Source organism: Lissotriton vulgaris, chromosome 8, assembly GCF_964263255.1.
Source record: "Lissotriton vulgaris chromosome 8, aLisVul1.2, whole genome shotgun sequence".
NCBI lineage: Eukaryota > Metazoa > Chordata > Amphibia > Caudata > Salamandridae > Lissotriton > Lissotriton vulgaris.
Genome location: NC_141696.1, coordinates 277,265,705 through 277,283,744, shown reverse-complemented (window position 1 = coordinate 277,283,744; position 18,040 = coordinate 277,265,705). Strand labels below are relative to the sequence as shown.

General features: G+C 42.4%; 1 protein-coding gene across 1 annotated transcript in view; it reads right to left on the bottom strand.

Moving 5' to 3' along the window:
- Nucleotides 1-1,646: 1,646 nt before the first annotated feature.
- TMPRSS15 (transmembrane serine protease 15) overlaps nt 1,647-18,040 on the bottom strand; it is a 1,377,509-nt gene continuing 1,361,115 nt past the window's right edge. Inside the window, exons 23-25 of the mRNA XM_086934040.1 lie at nt 15,085-15,180; nt 6,234-6,373; nt 1,647-3,162 (exon numbers count right to left, since the gene is read on the bottom strand). Of these exons, the coding sequence (XP_086790166.1) occupies nt 2,998-3,162; nt 6,234-6,373; nt 15,085-15,180 (401 nt within the window). The 3' untranslated portion in view covers nt 1,647-2,997. The remainder of the gene's footprint in view (nt 3,163-6,233; nt 6,374-15,084; nt 15,181-18,040) is intronic.

Below are 18,040 nucleotides of genomic sequence, written 5' to 3'. Positions count from 1 at the left end.
CTAAATAGGATCTACCTCTTTAATAAGTAATAGTTGTCTAGAGAAGGTGTCCAACTAGATAGCAGCCAGCTACCTAAAGTTAAACAGGTATAAAACAGAGGTCATGGTAGTTGGTAAGAATCCAACACTCTGGGTCCAAACTTACTGGCCTCCATCCCTATGGGAACATATTTCCCCCAAGTTGGAAGTAAAGAAATTTGGGATTACTCTGGATGAACATATTTCCAGGACATCCCAAGTAAAGCCAGCTGCTTCGGCCTTCTCAGAGCTTTAAGGAAGACTCTGAAATGGCTCTGTATGGAGGTCTGAAGGACAGTGATTCAAGGATCAATTCTTTCTTGCCTTGACTAAGGCAACTCCCTTTACCTGGGCAGCAAGAACGTTAGTCAGAAAAACCTCCAAATCATCCAGAATGTTGTAGCTTGAATACTGGTATTCCTAAAATGCAGTCAGCACGTCAGCACTCAAACCCTAAATTGTTTGACAATAAATTGTAGAATACAAATGAAGACATAATGGGGCACAATTACAAGCCCCTATCGCCACCGGAGCATCACTTTTGTTTTGGGCTCCGGTGGCGTAGCGCCATTTTCAATATTTACAAGGTGCCGCTAAGCCACTAAGTGTGGCCTAATGCCACGTTGTAAATATGTCCCTTTCCGCCACACTGCTCTGTGGCGAAGGAATGTTGGTGTAGGCATTCCACCACAATACTCACTGATTTTTTTATGCTGCCCCAGATTTACTAAGAGGTGTAAATCTGTGGCATCGCCAAAAACTAACACCATGCACGAGCAGGCGTTAGAATGATGCACGAGGAGGAATGCTTTTATTTCTCTTTGTTTTCGTATTTTCTGAGTGCTGCATTCTGCAGTACAGATAGAAAGATCAAAAAGCCATTAATGATTGTTTATGTGCATGAAGCTGTCCCTTCCCGCACATTAACAATCATTAAATAATGATGATTTACTACTTCTATGTGTGTTGCAGAATGCAAGTAGCAAATAGTAATTTTGGATTATTTATGTGCTGGAAGGGACGCCTTTCTACACATAAAAAAACGATGCACTATGCTGCAAGGGGGCCTGTGCTAGTGTTAGGCAATGTATTGTAGTAAATACGGCACATCCCTACATTTTGAAGAAGTCGAAGCGTGGCACTACCAAATATGGCATTGCTCCCCGCTCCAACATTTCTAGTAAATATGCTCCAATGTATCACACACCAGGCAAAACATAAAACAGGCCCACATATCCTACATCAGTTTATCACCCCCCATTGGACCAACAGGGATCTTAGGTCAAACAGTCTAGGTCTTCTCGTCATCCTCAGAGTCAAGAGAGCCAGATGCGGATGTCGTTCTTTCACATTTCTTGAACCAAACATCTGGAACTCATGACCTACTTGCGACTAGATGACAACTTAATGAGCTTCAGAATAAAATTGAAAATGGATCTCTTCCCCAAAACACCCTTAAACATCCTCATTCCAGTTAGGGCTGATAGTGCTGGGAAGCCCGTCTAAGGTAGCCATGTGCTCTATAAGACGTGAATAGAATAGAATGTGAATGATACAATTGCAAACACAATCCTGCCTATTTTCAACATAATGGAATATTGTCAAAATAATTCACAAAAGAGGATATATTTCCATTCACTCATATATTGGTTTATTGAAAAATAATAGAAAACTTTGATTTCTGTATTATAAGATATAAAAGCCCCAATCTATCTAGGGCCTTTTATGTCAATTTACTAAAATGTTTAAATCAAGAACATGCTTTGATCGAGTTGCTGACATTTACTTGTAAGAACAATTCTGCACGAATCACAATCCACTTGAAGAAATCAGGTATTTCAAACTCTTATTATTTACAAGATTGAGATCAAACACAAAGGTTATTTGCCATAAGTCATATACATTACTTAATTCCTGTAAGGTACTTTGGAAACCTGGAAATATGAACTAACATGTCACATAGCTGAATCCTCCCATGTGTACAGAACACTTGCTGCATGGCTGCAGGTCATCCTCTCCGTGTCCTGCATGGTTTGGTTTAGCTGAAAGTACATACGAAAATACCAAGTCCTTTGAGAGGTAACTGTGGAGTATTACAACTCGTCATGTCCTGTGAGTGCAGCAGGAAGCGATCGAAATAGATAATGTAGAATCCCAAGAAATTCTGAAGAACTTTGGTTAAGGTTCACGTTTGTCCTTTGCTTTGATGACATATTATTCAATATGAGTTGAAAGAACCAAAAATAAATACTTAAATATTTCAGTTGACTGAACATGGCGGTTAAATTAAAAAAAACATAAAATAACTGAATTGTGTTGCCCATGTGCCCAGTGAGACAGTCTGTAGTGCTGACAGTCGGTGCTTCATGTAGCGCGCCCTACCTCCTTCATGGCACGCCAATGTTGCATTGGTCATTTCGACAGAGATATCAATCATGTCTTCAGTTATGGTACCTATAATGGGTGTGATGTCAGATTAAGCCGGAAGGGCACAGAAGATGTATGGCTGTTTAACAGCTATATGTGGACAAAATGTGTTTCTTTAGGTTTTTGTATTGTAGACATGAAGTCAAAACATAAATTGAAGTTACTTCATCGAATCTGTAAGGCGGCAGTGAAATAGGTCAGCATGAGAAATGAACAGAAAAGAATACTATACCTCAGCCAACATATTTTCAGTGAATCCTTGTGTCTGTGCCTACATTTAAAGCAAAGCTGACGTAAGACTGGATAGTTACAGTTCCTTTCAGCTTGAAAGGAAAAATAAGTATTGAAGGTGTTGGAAGTGGCATCTATACATTGTCACTCTTAAGTGAAACATCATTAACAGATCACTGATTGAGAATGCATAGGCCAAGAAACTGCGCCTGAATCTAAATCATTTTTTACAATGATTCCTTAAAAGGGAATTAGTAAGAGCACATGTTTTTCTATCCACATTATTTTACATTGTATTACTGCCATGAATCCAGTTTACATTCATGTGTTCTTTCGTATGAAAGTATGTATCCAGTCCAGGAACCTTGTAACGCGCACATAAACTCCTGGGCGACTGGGCAGGGCACACCGATATCCGAAAGAAGTCACCCCGGCCAAAACCCATCTCGAATTCCGTTCACAGATCATTGGTCCTCCGGAATCTCCCTTAAAAATGGAAACAAAACTCAGGTTAAGTACCAGCATTGCTCCACAATACAGGCTCAGAATACATCGAATACAGAAGAGAGAAATGCATTATTTCATATATGTCCATCCATCGAGTGAGAGGATCTGCATCAGAAGTGTTACCCACCATGTGAGGCCCAGCAACAACAAAAAGGAAAGAAAAAAAATGGGACAGAAGGGCACTGGCAATGTTCTTGCTCACTCATGTAGTAACTAAGGGCCAGATGTGGGTGACCAAATACCGGTCGGTAGCGGCCGATTTCTGCCGTTACCGACCGGTATTTGGAGTTTTAGATGTAGGGGGCTTAAAAATTACCGATTCAGTAAATTTACTGAATCAATAAACTTACCTATTCTGTAAATTACCGAATTAGTAAATTTACCGAATCGTAATTTGAGATGTAGGTGGCACTGAAAACAGTGCCACAGGGCCTTAAGGATTCGTTATTTACCACCAACTATCAGTTGGTGGTAAATAACGAATACCTGTGTACATGCAAATCTGTGCATGTACACCTGTGCCATGTGGCACACATGCATGCCCTAAGGGCATGTATTTGTGTCACATGGCACACAAGCCTGAATCAGGGGTGTAACAGGGTGTCAAAGTGATACCCTGCCACCCTTGACTATTCGGTAATTTTACCGAATCGGTATTTACCGATTCAGTAATTGCCATTGGGCCTCAAGACCCATAGGAATCAATAGCAATTACCGAATCGGTAAATACAGATTCGGTAATTACCGAATCTTAACGATTCGGTAATTGTTACCGAATATTTGCCTACATGGCATTTACCGATTTGTAAATACCGAATCAGTAAAATTCGGTATTTACGAATCGGTAAATGCCATTTACCTACATCTATCCCTAAGAACTATATAGGATCACGACTCCCAGCACTTCTCCATCATCTCCAAGAAGGGATGCAATATAGGGCCAGATGTTGGTGAATTCAATTTAGTAAGTCCATAATAGCGATTCCTACCGAATCGCTATTAAGGACTCGCAAAATTTCATGTAGGTAGGAATCGCAAAAATATTTGCGATTCCTTAATATTCCTTAATTGTGAATCGCAAATTGAGATTCGCAATCAAGGAATACCATCCTATTCATTCCTATGGGCCAAGAGGCCTGGGATTGAATAGGATTTGTGCCCGCAATTTGCGAGTAACCAAGAGGCACTTGCAAATTGCGAGCGCAATTTCAAGGGGGGGTGCAAAGGTTCCAAAAGGACACCCTGTTGCACCCCAGAAATATGCATGTGTGCACATGCAGGGGCACATACATGCCCTTAGGGCATGTATGGGTGCCACATGGCACTCTGTAAAAAAGCCAAAAAGTGCTTTTTGAAATGAAATCGCAAAAAAATACCCCCAACTTCAAGTTGGTGGTATTTTGCGATTTCTTAAGGCAAGATCGCAATTTGCGATGCCTACCAGCATAGCATTTACGGAATCGCAAATTGCGATTCTCTAAATGCTTGCGCAAAATAAGGAATCACAATTTTAGCGATTCCTTATTTTGCGTGCGGGTTTTTGCTGAAATTCTGCAAATTTGTGTTTGCAATCACAATTTGGCTTCCTACGTCTGGCCCATAGTGTTTAAATATAGTGGATGGTGAGAATTAAGTGGTCTCTGTTCTGGTTCCCAGAAAGTACCCTAGCGCTCTCAAAAACACTTCTAGTCATAGAAATGATGTACCATACCTCGTAAATCCTTTACCAGGGCATTCTGGTTAGGACACGGAAAGGGTACTGTTATGAGCCGCAATGTACCCAAATATAGGCCTAGAGAGCTGCACGACCTTTTACCTACAATAGTCCTACCTTGCTCTACATAACAGCTCTGGTGCTGGCCTTTTGTATAAAAGAAACACATCTTCAATGGCAACCAGAGGAGAAGTTTCAAGCTGATGATAGACGCTGAGGTCACAGCTTGCAGAAGCTCTAACACACAGTGGTCTGTCTTCCCTTGCGGGGTGCCCAAATCGAGACCAAGATGGGGTCCTTCATTCTCTCCCATCAGGTAATGGGTTTGGATCTTTCCTAGGGGATTCTAAGCTGTACACCCACATACATGCAAGGTACACTTAGGTACACTTAGGTAGGGTTTGCATCTTAGGAGTACACTTGATAACTGTCATGTATCTATATGCCTGCATATATTCACTGTTTTAGCATCATGGTAGAATTCTCCGACCTCGTTCCAGAATCACTAAAATATACATACGCACAGAAGTGGGCATTAGTGCTAGCTCACGCATTATACTCAATCATGTAGGGTCAGCTGCTGAGTCACTTCACCATAAAATCCCTGTTAAACTATTCCTACACCACAGAGGCAGTACCCAATAAAACATGACCTAAAGAAGCAAGTCAGGGGGAACTTAGATCAACTTAAATACCAAGGTGTGATTGAGAATTGCACCTCCCTATGAATAATCCATTGTTTCCTGTACTGACACCCGACAATTCATTCCATCTAGTTTTAGACTACAGGCATTTAAACACATGCACAAAAACATTTACAGTACAAAATGCACACAGTGCCGCATTAATGAATACCATTGTGCAGAAGAAATACAAAACAACACTAGATATCTCAAATGGATTCATTTGCCAAAATATAGTGCCTGAAAGAAGATATTTGACAACATTTTCGGCCCCAGGCTCTAAACGCCAATTACGTTGACTGCCTCAAGGGTATAGGAATAGCCCTTGGATGTTCTCAGCAAGTGTAAGAGAGATAATTTCAAAACTGTGATGAGAAGGCATTGTCCTATGTAGATGACATTTATCTGACAGACGATGACGCAGTCTGACAGTGGTCGGACTGTCATACTAGTAATAAGGCCCTATATTTTTGCTGTATTAAGCATACATTGTGGAGGACCCATCAGATTAAACATTAGCAGTTGCTTATTTTCACTATTGCATATTTCCAAACAAGGACATTTATCAGGATATAACTAAAGTGTTTTATTATTTTGACAGTGCTTTATTAAAATGCAGTTCATTGCTTGTTTGCATGGTGCTTCACATTTACCTGGCATGTATCCACTCCACCTTCCTCATAACCACCACATATCATATTTGCTGTTATGTTATATTCTGGCATTTGTTGTTGGCATTTTTCATTGGATATAAGTGGTATGACTGCTTCTTGCAATGTATAAGCCACAGCCCCTAATAAAAATGATCATTAAATTTATTATTTATTTGACATTATTGAACATGTTATCAGTCTTAAAGTATTATAGCCACTTTTAAATACAGTCATAATGTCATCTGAATTAAATACATTTGTTATTTTCCACAAATCAGGAGCACAAGAGTTCTTTGTTCAATCTTTATATCCATTGGAGTTAGTGGAATCCATCCCAAAATATATGGTGTTGTTATCATTTTCTATAGTCTGAGAACAAAGAGGATCTGATGAAACCTAGAAGGTAAAAAAATCACTATGAGGAAGCAGGGACTCGTTTATGCGAAGCAGGCACTGATAATATGTAAGAAAATGAATGATGGTGCCCAAATCTCTGCTCGTAAGCCTGTGGCTACACACTGAATTTGTAGACTTGAATCCACCACAAGTGTCTTTAATCCACAACCAGACACAGCCATCCTCTTTATCTGTCACTTGAAAGTTCCTCTTTTCTTTGTCTATGCCAGTTTTTACGCCTTTCTCTTGCTCCTTCTTTCTCTGTTTATTTTTCCTACTCTTGTTTTTGGTCAATGTCTGATGAAGAAAAATAAGTGCTGGTCCCCAAAATATGAGTGTTGTTGGACCCTGTCAGTAACCACCGGCTCAAATTAAGCACTGGAGGCCAAATTCCCTAAAGTTATTTTGTTAAACGTTCTTCCAAAAACCTTGCTTATAAGTGGGTCAGTGATCCTGTTATGGGCTGATACAAATTGTTTCTGAAAGGGGATTAAAAATCGGTAGCAAATCGTGTCTGATGCAGAGCTTTCCCCCGCAATTTTTACCACGTAGAATATGTCACAAACCACAGGTGCAAATTGTGTGCAATTCTGATTTGCACACTTCTTGATTGGATGAAATCATGTTCAAATTGTTTGTAATACTCCATTACCCAAGGGTTGGAACTCAGAATCAGGTGCAAATTGCTCACTTTCTAATTACGGTTTAACAAAAAGGGGTAACCCTGTGTCCCTCAGAACCTGGGTGTGTGTGATTAAACAAAAAGTGGTTCTGTCGGGTGGATTAAACAAAAAAGTGGTTCTTTCGGGTGAAAATTGCTCACTTTCTAATTACAGCACCTAATTATAGAAGTCAATAATTTCTGAATGCTAAAGAAACCAAGGAAAATACCTAGCTGGGTCCTGCACTCAAGGTTTCCTTACCAGCAGCAATAACATTTAGACAAAAATGTGACTGACTGCGCCAGAAGTGGCATTTTCTCACATACACCATCATGGATGATCATCGCATAAACGTTTTGATACATACAAGTATTATGTTTCTGGTCTTGCAGATGATGTCACCTAGGAAAACCTAACAATATCATGTATTTACAGACTCAAGACATTCCCTCTTGGAAGTCTTGGATTATTTTCGGTGGTGAGAAACACATCATCATACTAAGCAATGTAAATCAAAATGAAAACACCTTCAAAGTTCATATTTGATCTCTTGCATTTTCTGTTGGGTAATTGGGTCAAGTTCAAAGTAACTTTATTCGGTTTCAAAAAGAAAACCGCAAAAGTGCATAAAATCAGCAGTACAATTTATAATTGCAATGACCTGTTTACAAAACAAAGTAAGGCGAATATGTGGAAATCCGCTTGTCCTCCATTTCTGCAGAATCAAGGATCGTGCAACCGAAGAGGTTATCGAAGTAAAGGCTTGCTTGGTTTTAATAATTTGAGAAGTTTACTTCTGTTGTGACAAACCAAAAAGTATATGCCATGAAATATCTTGGTAGAAATGTAGAAATGTTTTAGAGCAAATCAAGTTTATGAGAGAACAATTTGGGGCTTTCCCGATTTTATTAAAACTAACTGTATGGTAGGTGTTTTAGTACTGGTACTTTCACAAGTGGCAGCACTTTCACAACTGTATGTGTTCTGTAGTAAATAGGTAGGTTGGTAGAGAGGTATGGTCAGAAACACGTTTATTGAATGAAATCCTGGAATAATAATTTCCATGTCGGGGAGGAACCAGAATTCGTACATAATAGGACACTTCACAGAACCAGTTGTCAATGCACTCAGCTAATAATTTGTCCTTTGTATCTACAGGGAGTGGAGGAGAGCAGGGGTCCAGCAGCCGTCTCCATGTAGTACCAGGGGTCACTACACAACCTAGAAGGCAAGGAAATCTCCATGACCGGCCTCGGCACAACCTTCACATTCAGAACATGGCTAACACTGTTAGTGAAAGCCGATATTCAATGTTCAGCCACTGTGATAAACAGACTTGCCTCCTTGACGTCTACAACCACAGGAATGTGTGTGTGTGGGGGGGGAGGGGGGGTTACACACGGCAGATAAGGCTTACAGGTAAGAGATTTGGCAGCAGATCTCCTGCATGCTGCCCAGCTAACCCTAGAAAATAGTGACGGGCACATCTACAAGTCATAGCGAGTTCACGCTTCAGTGCAGCAATAACTCAGTGGAGAAATATAAAATACCAAGTGATTTAAAGATCACCTTGTGAACTACTACAACCCTTTCAGAGCAGACCAGAGGGATAGAAAACCATGCCTGTGATAAGCTTTTAATCACTGAGCACCTTGCACTTTAAGGTCCCCCGTTCCAACGCAACTTTGTAGTTGTTTGATCGGAGGGACAAGGCTCCACCCAGTGGGCAGGAAATTCCAGGCTCATTTCTGGCGATAAGACCCTTAAAAGCAATGACAGCACGGACGCGCAGCGGGAGCGCCAGCGCGTGTGCCAGCACGCGTGCCAGCAGGCGCCAAAGGCAAGCCCGTCGTGGCGAGTCTGGACTGCGGCAAGCGCCAGCCATGCTGCTCATGGTAATAAAAGTAAGCCCTCCTATCTGACTTGCGAAGGACTAATAAAATTAAGGAGGGCGAAACATTTTAACTGCCTTGTTCCTGATGTAGGGCATGCAGGTTTGCCATCTATCTGTGCGCAATGTAACTTGGCTATTGGACATTCTGAGGAGATCAGAAACACTACTCGAGCCTTGCTCGCTCACTCGGAGGCAAAGCATCCAGAAGACTGACTCTAAGCATGTCTTATTAACTGTAGGGCTCTGATTGAACACTCAGAGGATGTATGGATGTCCCTGTCTAATAATGACTGGGACCTGATGTTTCTCACCGAAACCTGGTTAAAAAAGGAGACTAACCCTGTTTTAGCACTCGCCATTCCGCCTGGTTTCAAACTTTGCTGTGCAAACAGGCCAGGAGATAAAAGGGGCGATGGGGTTACTATTAATGTGAGAGACTCCTGTGAAATCACAAGGTCACAGGTTTCTAACCTTGGAGACATTGAGTGACTACATATCTGTATTAAGACCAGCCCGGCGGCATCCCTAGCTGACTTCTTATTTACAGACCTCCTAGCTCCCCCGCGGTCTCACATCAGACCTGTGTAAATTTATAGCGCAGAAGTCCTTACAATATAAAAACTATTTGGCCTTAGGAGATTTTAACCTTCACATTTCAGACGTGAAGTGTACCCAGGCATCACAATTTCTGCTGTCACTTGAGGGTGCCAATCTTACGCAGCACGACAAATCCTCCACCTATAGTGCTGGTAATACACTTGACCTGGTGTTCTCTAACATCACTTCCTTGGTCCTCGAGTCCCCACAAGAGCAGATTTGGACTGATCATTTCCTGATCCCATTCTCTTGCAGCAGAACAATTCCTCAATGTAAAGGGAAACCTCTATGAACACTCAAAAGGAACTGGAATAGATTGATGCCAGCTTCCGTAGGCCCGGTATTGTTGGACAGCCAACCCTAATGGTCCGACGACCCTGATAAGGACGCTATGACCTTGGATGTGTGGATGTCGGGTGCTTTGGATAAGCTTGCACCAGCGAGACTAGTCAGCTCACCTAGAAGGGCACCCTAGGCGCCATGGTTCACAGAGGAGCTGAGAATGGCCAAGAGCAAGTGTAAGCGCATGGAGCGTCTCTGTAGAAAAGCATATTGTCCCTCGGCAAAAAAGACCTATAGGGATGCCTTAAAAGATCTTCACAAATCTATGAAAATTGCCAGAAAGGACGATTTTGTGAAGCGTATAAATACGTCAGATAATTCTAGCAGAGAAATGTTTAATATAGTCCGCTCCTTCACCAAACCCTCAGCATTAGAGAGTAGAATATCTTCATCCCCTTTACTCTGTGGAAACCTGTCAATCTTTTTTGAGGAAAAAATTAATAAGGTTTACAAGGCCGTCTCGCCTATGCAAGACATCATCGAGTCTGCAGATGGGGAGTGTCAAGTTCCGGATGCTTCCCTGTCTGCATTTCTTCCCATCTCACTTGAGGCATCCTTGGGTGAAATTTTGAAGTAAAAGTCAGGATCCCCAGGAGATCCCTCTCCCGAAACTGTGGGAAGCCCTTGCCTATACTCTTAATCCAACCCATAATCACTTATGGAACAATTCAATTTTTACAGGCATCTTTCCAGAGTCTTGGAAACATGCTATCCTCCTACCCATTCTAAAAAAGCCTAATTTAGACCCGATGGATTTAAAAAACTATAGCCCTATTTCTCACCTCCCGGCACCGGCAAAGATGTTGGAAAAACTTGCCCAATATCAACTTAGTAATTTTATCGCCAGTAACAATATGATGCATGAAGCCCAGTCTGGCTTCCGGGCGGGCTTTAGCACAGACACGGTTTTGCTGGAGGTAGCGGAATCTATGAGAATGGAGGTGGACGGTGGAGCCTCAGCTATGTTTGTGTTACTGGACCTGTTTGCAGCCTTTGATACAGTGGAACATCCAATACTGCTGGCTAGATGGAGGCGAGCGGGAGTGGAGGGAACAGCACTCGTTCGGCTTAAGTCCTATCTCAGCAATCACACACAAAGAGTGATATTACAACCTGTTAAATCAGAAGCTAAACCCCTCTGGTGTGGGGTGCCGCAGGGCTCAGCGTTGAGCCCGCTACTGTTTAATATCTATCTGGCTCCTTTGTGTGCGCTCATTTCTAGATGGGGAATTAAAACCATCTAATATGTAGACAACACACAGCTGGTGTTCTCCTTTAAGAACCTGTCGGCAAACTCCTCCAAGAGGTTTAGAGCCTGCATCTGTGACGTCTCCAGATGGATGAATAATAACAAACTAAAACTGAACACAGAGAAAACTGAGCTTCTGTTCTTTGGCAAAAATTCACAACCACCACCTGGTCTGTGGTGGCTGGGGGAAATGGGTTCCCCACCCTGTCCGACTTCTACGGTAAAAAACCTGGGTGTAAAATAGGACGCTGATATGACATTTGCTTCCCAAATACAGTCCGTTACCTCCACTTGCTTCGGAATTCTGAAGGGGTTGAGGACATTTCTTTATCTACTTCTGGAGGGTTGTCGTAAATTAGTAGTTCATGCCACAGTGACTTCAAGGCTTGACTAGCCAACAGTCTGTTTCCTGATCTTCCAGCATATTCGATAAAGGGACAGCAGATGGTGCAGAATGCAGTGGTGAGACTGATTAGAAGAGTGCAATTTAGACAACACATATCTCCACATGTCAAAAAGCTCCACTGGCTGCCGGTAGTGAAGCGTATAGAATTGAAGGCCCTGACAATTGCGTTCAAGGCCCAGAAAGGTAGCTTCCCCGATTACATTAAAAAACGCATCCGCCCCTATCTGCAAATGCGTTCACTACACTCTAACTCACAGAATCTGCTGTGTGTACACCAAACCCCCTGTTACCGAACTCAAAAGACTCCTCAACATCACCTACTACCACAGAATCTCTCAAAACACATGAGAACCTCTCTCCACAAACACAACCCCCACCATCATGTGCTTCATCCACGCAAGAGCTCATAAAGATCCCTGCCCCCACCTTGTGTTCAATTTGGGAAAAAAACACAATCAGCAAGGAACTCCCCACTATCATCAAAGCATTCATTGTGTCGGCCTCCTTCCCTGGAGGATGGAAACATGCAGAAATCAAACCGTTCCTCAAGTAACCCTCCAGGGGCTCAAAATACCTAAAAAACTACTGCCCCATCTCCCTACTATCATTTCCAGCCTAAATACTTTAGAAAGCAATAAATCTCCAACTTACCGCCCACCTGGATAACAACAACCTTCTGGACCCCTCACAATCCAGGTTCTGCTTAAGTCACACCACCAAGACCACATTGACTGTGGCCACATATGACACCAGAACTCTCCTAGACAGGGGAGAAACCCCCGCCCTGGTTCTCCTCAATCCCTCCACAGCATTCAACACCATATCCCACTACACCCTCCTGCACGGTATCCACCAAATGAGGATCCAAGGGAAAGCCCTTGAATGGATTGCTCCTTCCTTTCTGGACAAACCCAAAACGCCTGCCTCCCACCCTTCACCTCAGGTCCGAAAATGTTATCTGCGGCATCCCACAACGATTCTCCCTAAGCCTAACCCTATTCAACACCTATATGACCCCTCTGGCCACCCTGGTCCAACCCTATGTCATGAACAGAAACTCCTATGCGGACAGTACTCAGCGCATCCTCTCTTTCTCCTCAGACCCAACTAACATCAAGTCTAACTATCACAGATGCATGGCCAGCATTGCAAGCTGGATGCAAAACAGATGCCTCAAACTAACACAGACAAAACAGAAATACTCAACTTTGGAAGCAACAACTCCCTGTGGGATGACTGCTGGTGGTTACGGAGCTCAGTCCACACCAACACCCACACAACTCGCAAGAAACCTCTGTTGTGTGGCGTTTTAGGCCCGAGTGAATTTTCCTGATTAATGCCCTTATAAAGGTACAATTCACATGGCCCTAATATAGGCATAGAAATCAATCCCTTATTTAGACATAGCCCATGCAGACCAAATACAGGCATGGCTACTTCCACTCGTACCAAACTTCACAACGATTTCTTGGAAAATCGGCTTAAGCAGTCAGGGACCTTCCCTTGCTTGAATATAGAATTGTCCAAGAACTCATGTACTTTTCAAAGAACTACTGTTCCCTGGGGCTTCTTTCCTGACAATATTATGCCCGACTTTACGTCAAAGTAGACACCTTCAAGGTATAAATATGCCTTTACTTGCTCTAGCAAGACACTGGAGCAGTTCGACTATCTACTTGCCCGACACAGCTCGCTACAGCAAGTGCTGAAGGAAGCCGACCCACCAGCTGACGCACTGATCGAGAGGCTGCATTTCTCTCAGCGAGAATCCAGCTCCAGTGTTTCCAAGTTCCTCTTGGGGGTGTTGGGAAATCGAGTCCCTAGACTGAGATACCAGACCTCCTTCATTCTAAACTAAGGTATGGAGCTGATAAGGACCTAGATATATCTTGGATTGATTATTGGCAAAGAAAACTAGACCTATGCTACACAATACTTACTTCTTCCCGCGTACTAGACTTAGGTTAGGTACATTGGGGTAAGCGTATTTTAGAAGCACCAGTTGAGCATTTTTAGACATTGTTATTTATGTATGTATTTATATATATATGGTTTGGAAACCATACAATGATCTTACAGTATAATTTTATAAAATTGTTCTCACTTTACGCATTATACTTTGCAGTCTGCATTACGATTGTAGCAGTTCACTTTTCTTGCATGAGAAAAAAGACTGTTCAATAAAACCTTTTATTGGAAATGCCCTTCTCTCTATTTCTCTGCACCTCTGTTGAAACGAAGCATGCACAATTGACTGAGTGAAATACTATCTATTGTTTCCGCGACTCTAGAGATATATTTCATATTCTTGGGAAACAAAGTTGTCATGTTTATGCGGTTGTCAGAATCTAATCCCTTCTTGTGAATTCAAGAAGGTTTCTAGTGACCTCTGAGCTAGCTGGCACTCACTATTAACTTGAGTATATTCGATAGAGACCTAGTCGACCTCAGTCCTACGTCTAATCTATAGGATATATTATTCCAATGCGCAGAGGACTACACTACACCTCAGAATCATTCTGGACAGCAAGCTCTTGATGAGGAAGCAGATAAACTCTGTCTTATCCTCATGCTTCCTCACCCCGGGCATGTTTCGGAAAGTCTTCAACTGGCTCCCCATCAGTACCAGACGCACAATAAACCGGGCACTCATCACCAGCTACCTGGACTACGGCAACTCCCTCTATGTGGAAATCACCTCATAACTACTAAACAGACTCTGAACCATCCAGAATCCTCCAATTCCTGAGATGGACCCACATCACGCCCCACCTAAAATCTCTGCACTGATTTCCGATCAGCAAGCAATGGCAGTTCAAACTTCTCACCCACGCCTAAAAGTCCTCCACAACAAGGGACTGGCATACCTCAACCACAGTGTTAACGTCCACCAACCTACGTGTATACTTCACTCCTCATCACTCTTCTTGTCCCACACAGTGTGCATTCACAGGAGCAGTGGCTACTCATTTCACACCTGGCAGCCAAATCTTGGTACAGCCTCCCCCTCTATCTCTGCGTCGCCCTACCCTGTAGGAGTTCAGGAAGGACCTAAGACCTGGCTCTTGGTCCAATCCATATCAGCAGCAACAACCCCCTTCCTCAGTGCTTGAATACTCTCACTGGTGATACTCTCACTGGTGATAAGCAGTGCTTTATAGATCTCATTTGATTGATTGATTGAAAAATCTATGTCTTGCGTAATAACAGGCTGGTGTTCTTAGGTAAACCTATCTGTTGGTTGTCAACTAATAAGCACACAACACAAGTATACGTTGTTATTGTAAAAGAGTTTTTTGTCTTACCTTGATATTCTGTAAGTCCCCAACCAGCGATGGAGCAATTTGTTCTTGGTAAAAAGTCTTCATTTAGTTCTGGGAGGCAGATTGGCTGGATATATTCTGTTAACAATCCACAAAGGTATACCATCACATTATTGTTTTAATAGTGAGGTGACATGTATCAATACTGTAGTGATCTACTTGTGCCAGTCTAATACATATTTCAAGTAACTCAATAACTCTCCACTCATTAACACAATTCTTAATCAAAGAGTGCATAGGACTCACACACCTTTCATTTGTCCTTTTATTTGGGAGACTTGTTTCAAAATCTTTGGGAGCTGTTTCTCAAAAAATATATTTGCAAGAGACAAACATCCTTCCTTCAAGGATCCCAATACATTGATGCAATCACTGTTGTTTTTAAAATTAAGTACTTTAACTAATCCTCTCTTATACACTAAATCATTTTGCATATTACCCCCATCTCAAATACTTTGGTTTGTTACAATTACAGATCTGCAGCCATGAGTCTTACCTAATTTGTGATGCCCTTTGTGGCATGATAATAACGTCCATCAGCAAGTTCAACTCCACCAGCTCATTATCACAGGGGGATGGAAACCTAATTGTTTAGGAGTGGGTAATCAGGTTAAGGAGAGTTTAATTTGTATCCACTAATATCCTGCATAAAGGCATATCTTCCTGCAGTACTCTACTTGTCACTACTCCTGTTTCAATTCAATTTAACCCCTTCTGTGCTCATGACAAGCTCAGCGTGTCATGAGGCACACTGCTCGTGTGCTCATGACGAGCTCAGCTCATCATGAACACACCCATTTCTATTATGATCCAGCACAGCAAACAATATCTCAAGCAGCCAAGGTGTTAACTGCATGTATGTCTGTTGGCCATTGTAATGCTGGTTCACAGATTACCTTTTCATAGGTTGCTTATGATTTGTAGACTATGGGAGATTCAATGCCACAATGCCTTAAACTATTAGAGGAGGAAAACTGCTGTTGGTATGTATGTATGCAGATATATATGTATGTATATGATACTTGTAGAGCACAAACCAAGCCAAAAGCCAGTGGAACAATGTACAGGGTCAATTGCAACCCTACTGTCAACGAGTGATAAGAGAGCTTCCTGGGTTCTAGGAATACACATGTGCTGTTGCTGCATTGCGATGTATTATTCTTTAAAGAGGTTCATCTTCAACTTTTACTAAACTTGAGTAGCCCTAGTGCAGCCCCATTGGATTCAGGGTTGCTTTTCCAATCCTGGGTTAATGGATAGAAAAGTCCTGATGCCTTATTACAAGTGCAGTATATTCTATGGCACTTGTAATAAGGCAGACAGGATATTTGTTTGTTTGTGATGGAGTAACTCATCCACTGAACTGTAAATCAGCTCCTAAATCTCCAGTGTGATGGTGGCCCCATGCTCTAAGTGTGCCAAGAGCCACCAGAGATGGAGAACTTGTCTGTAAGATAAGTCGGGATGCTGGTCGGGACTCCTTTGTAAATGCGGGCAGCTTGTTTTGATGATGGTGCTGCTGGAGGAGCAAATGGAGTTCCTTCATAGGCATACTCTGTTGATTGTGTAAAGCAACTTCATCCTCATTCCCAATTGCATCAGCTACATTTGTTGGCTCTGTGACATTATGGCTTGTGGTTTAAGTGGGACAGGCATTTCTTGAATGGTCTTCTATTAGGAGCATTCACTAGTAGAAGCTGAAGATTCTACCATTCTCTCTTGGGATTTCTCTGCTCTGAGCCCACCACTGTCTTTTAGGGTTCAAGCCTCTCGGACGTAAACATATAGGGTTTTGTAACTCACACTCATAATTGTTATGCAAGATGCTAAATCAATTGTTCCTTCCAGTACCTACCTCACTGGTCATGCTCAGGTACCTAATTGGGCCATCCGGTAAATAATGTCACAATTTTGCCTCAAATCTAATATCATCAAATAAAGGAATATTCTAGAATTGTTATGGGTAGTGATTGTTAGTGATGTAGGACTGGGTATAGATTCTGTTCTTTTATCATAACTGGATGGTCCCTTTAATGGGTTATACCACTTCTCATCATTCCCATGGCCACTCTTTTCCATAAAATGCATAACACATGTATTCTGTGAGAATACATAAAATTGTATGACTCAAACATTGTTTTTGGTTTGAATCTCAAAGTTTTAAGGGATTAGAACACACTGAAAAATCAGTAAATACACAGGGACGGATTTACTTGGCTTGCACTGCATTACATTACATTTTATTCTGGGAGGTATTCCATGGGTTGAACATGGGCGCTTCCATGCATCCACCCATGGATTTCACGCAATCCCAAATTTACAAACGTTGTCAACCTTGCACTGCGTGAAATCAATACGCTTCCCTGAAGATGGATTAACAGGGAGAAAAGAGTAGAGTGTTATTTTTTTATGCTCTTACACTCACCAGGACAATGACCAGGATGCTGGGAAGAGCCACTTCTGGAAATTTAGTGGCATCCTGAAAGCTGTGAATGCTGCACAGTCCTCTCTCTGCATGCTGAACCCAGTGTTGCACAGCTGGTCTATAGAGACCCGTGGCCACGTACAGCCTAGCCCATAATCATAGCCCCCACAGCAGCCACAGAACAAGTGGCCCTGCGAGACGTTGCAGCAGGGGAAACCTACATCAAACCAGTAGCAGTCCCTGACTCACTGAATGCCCTCAGACCCATTAATGCGCATTCCAGCTGCTGGCAGGTCCCTGTATTCGAATATAGCCAGCAGCAGCACAGCACGAGACCGACACAAGGGAGCAAGTGGGAGAAGGTGACCCGGGGATCTGGTGCTGGTCCTGGAGCAGCCTGTGTGGTGTGCCAAACCTAGTACAGTGTGTAGAAAGAGAAGGAACCCTGAAGATTTGAGGGATCTAGGGTTTACAGTTATGTTTTTGGAATAGAAGGTCCCTTCGAAGAGAGTG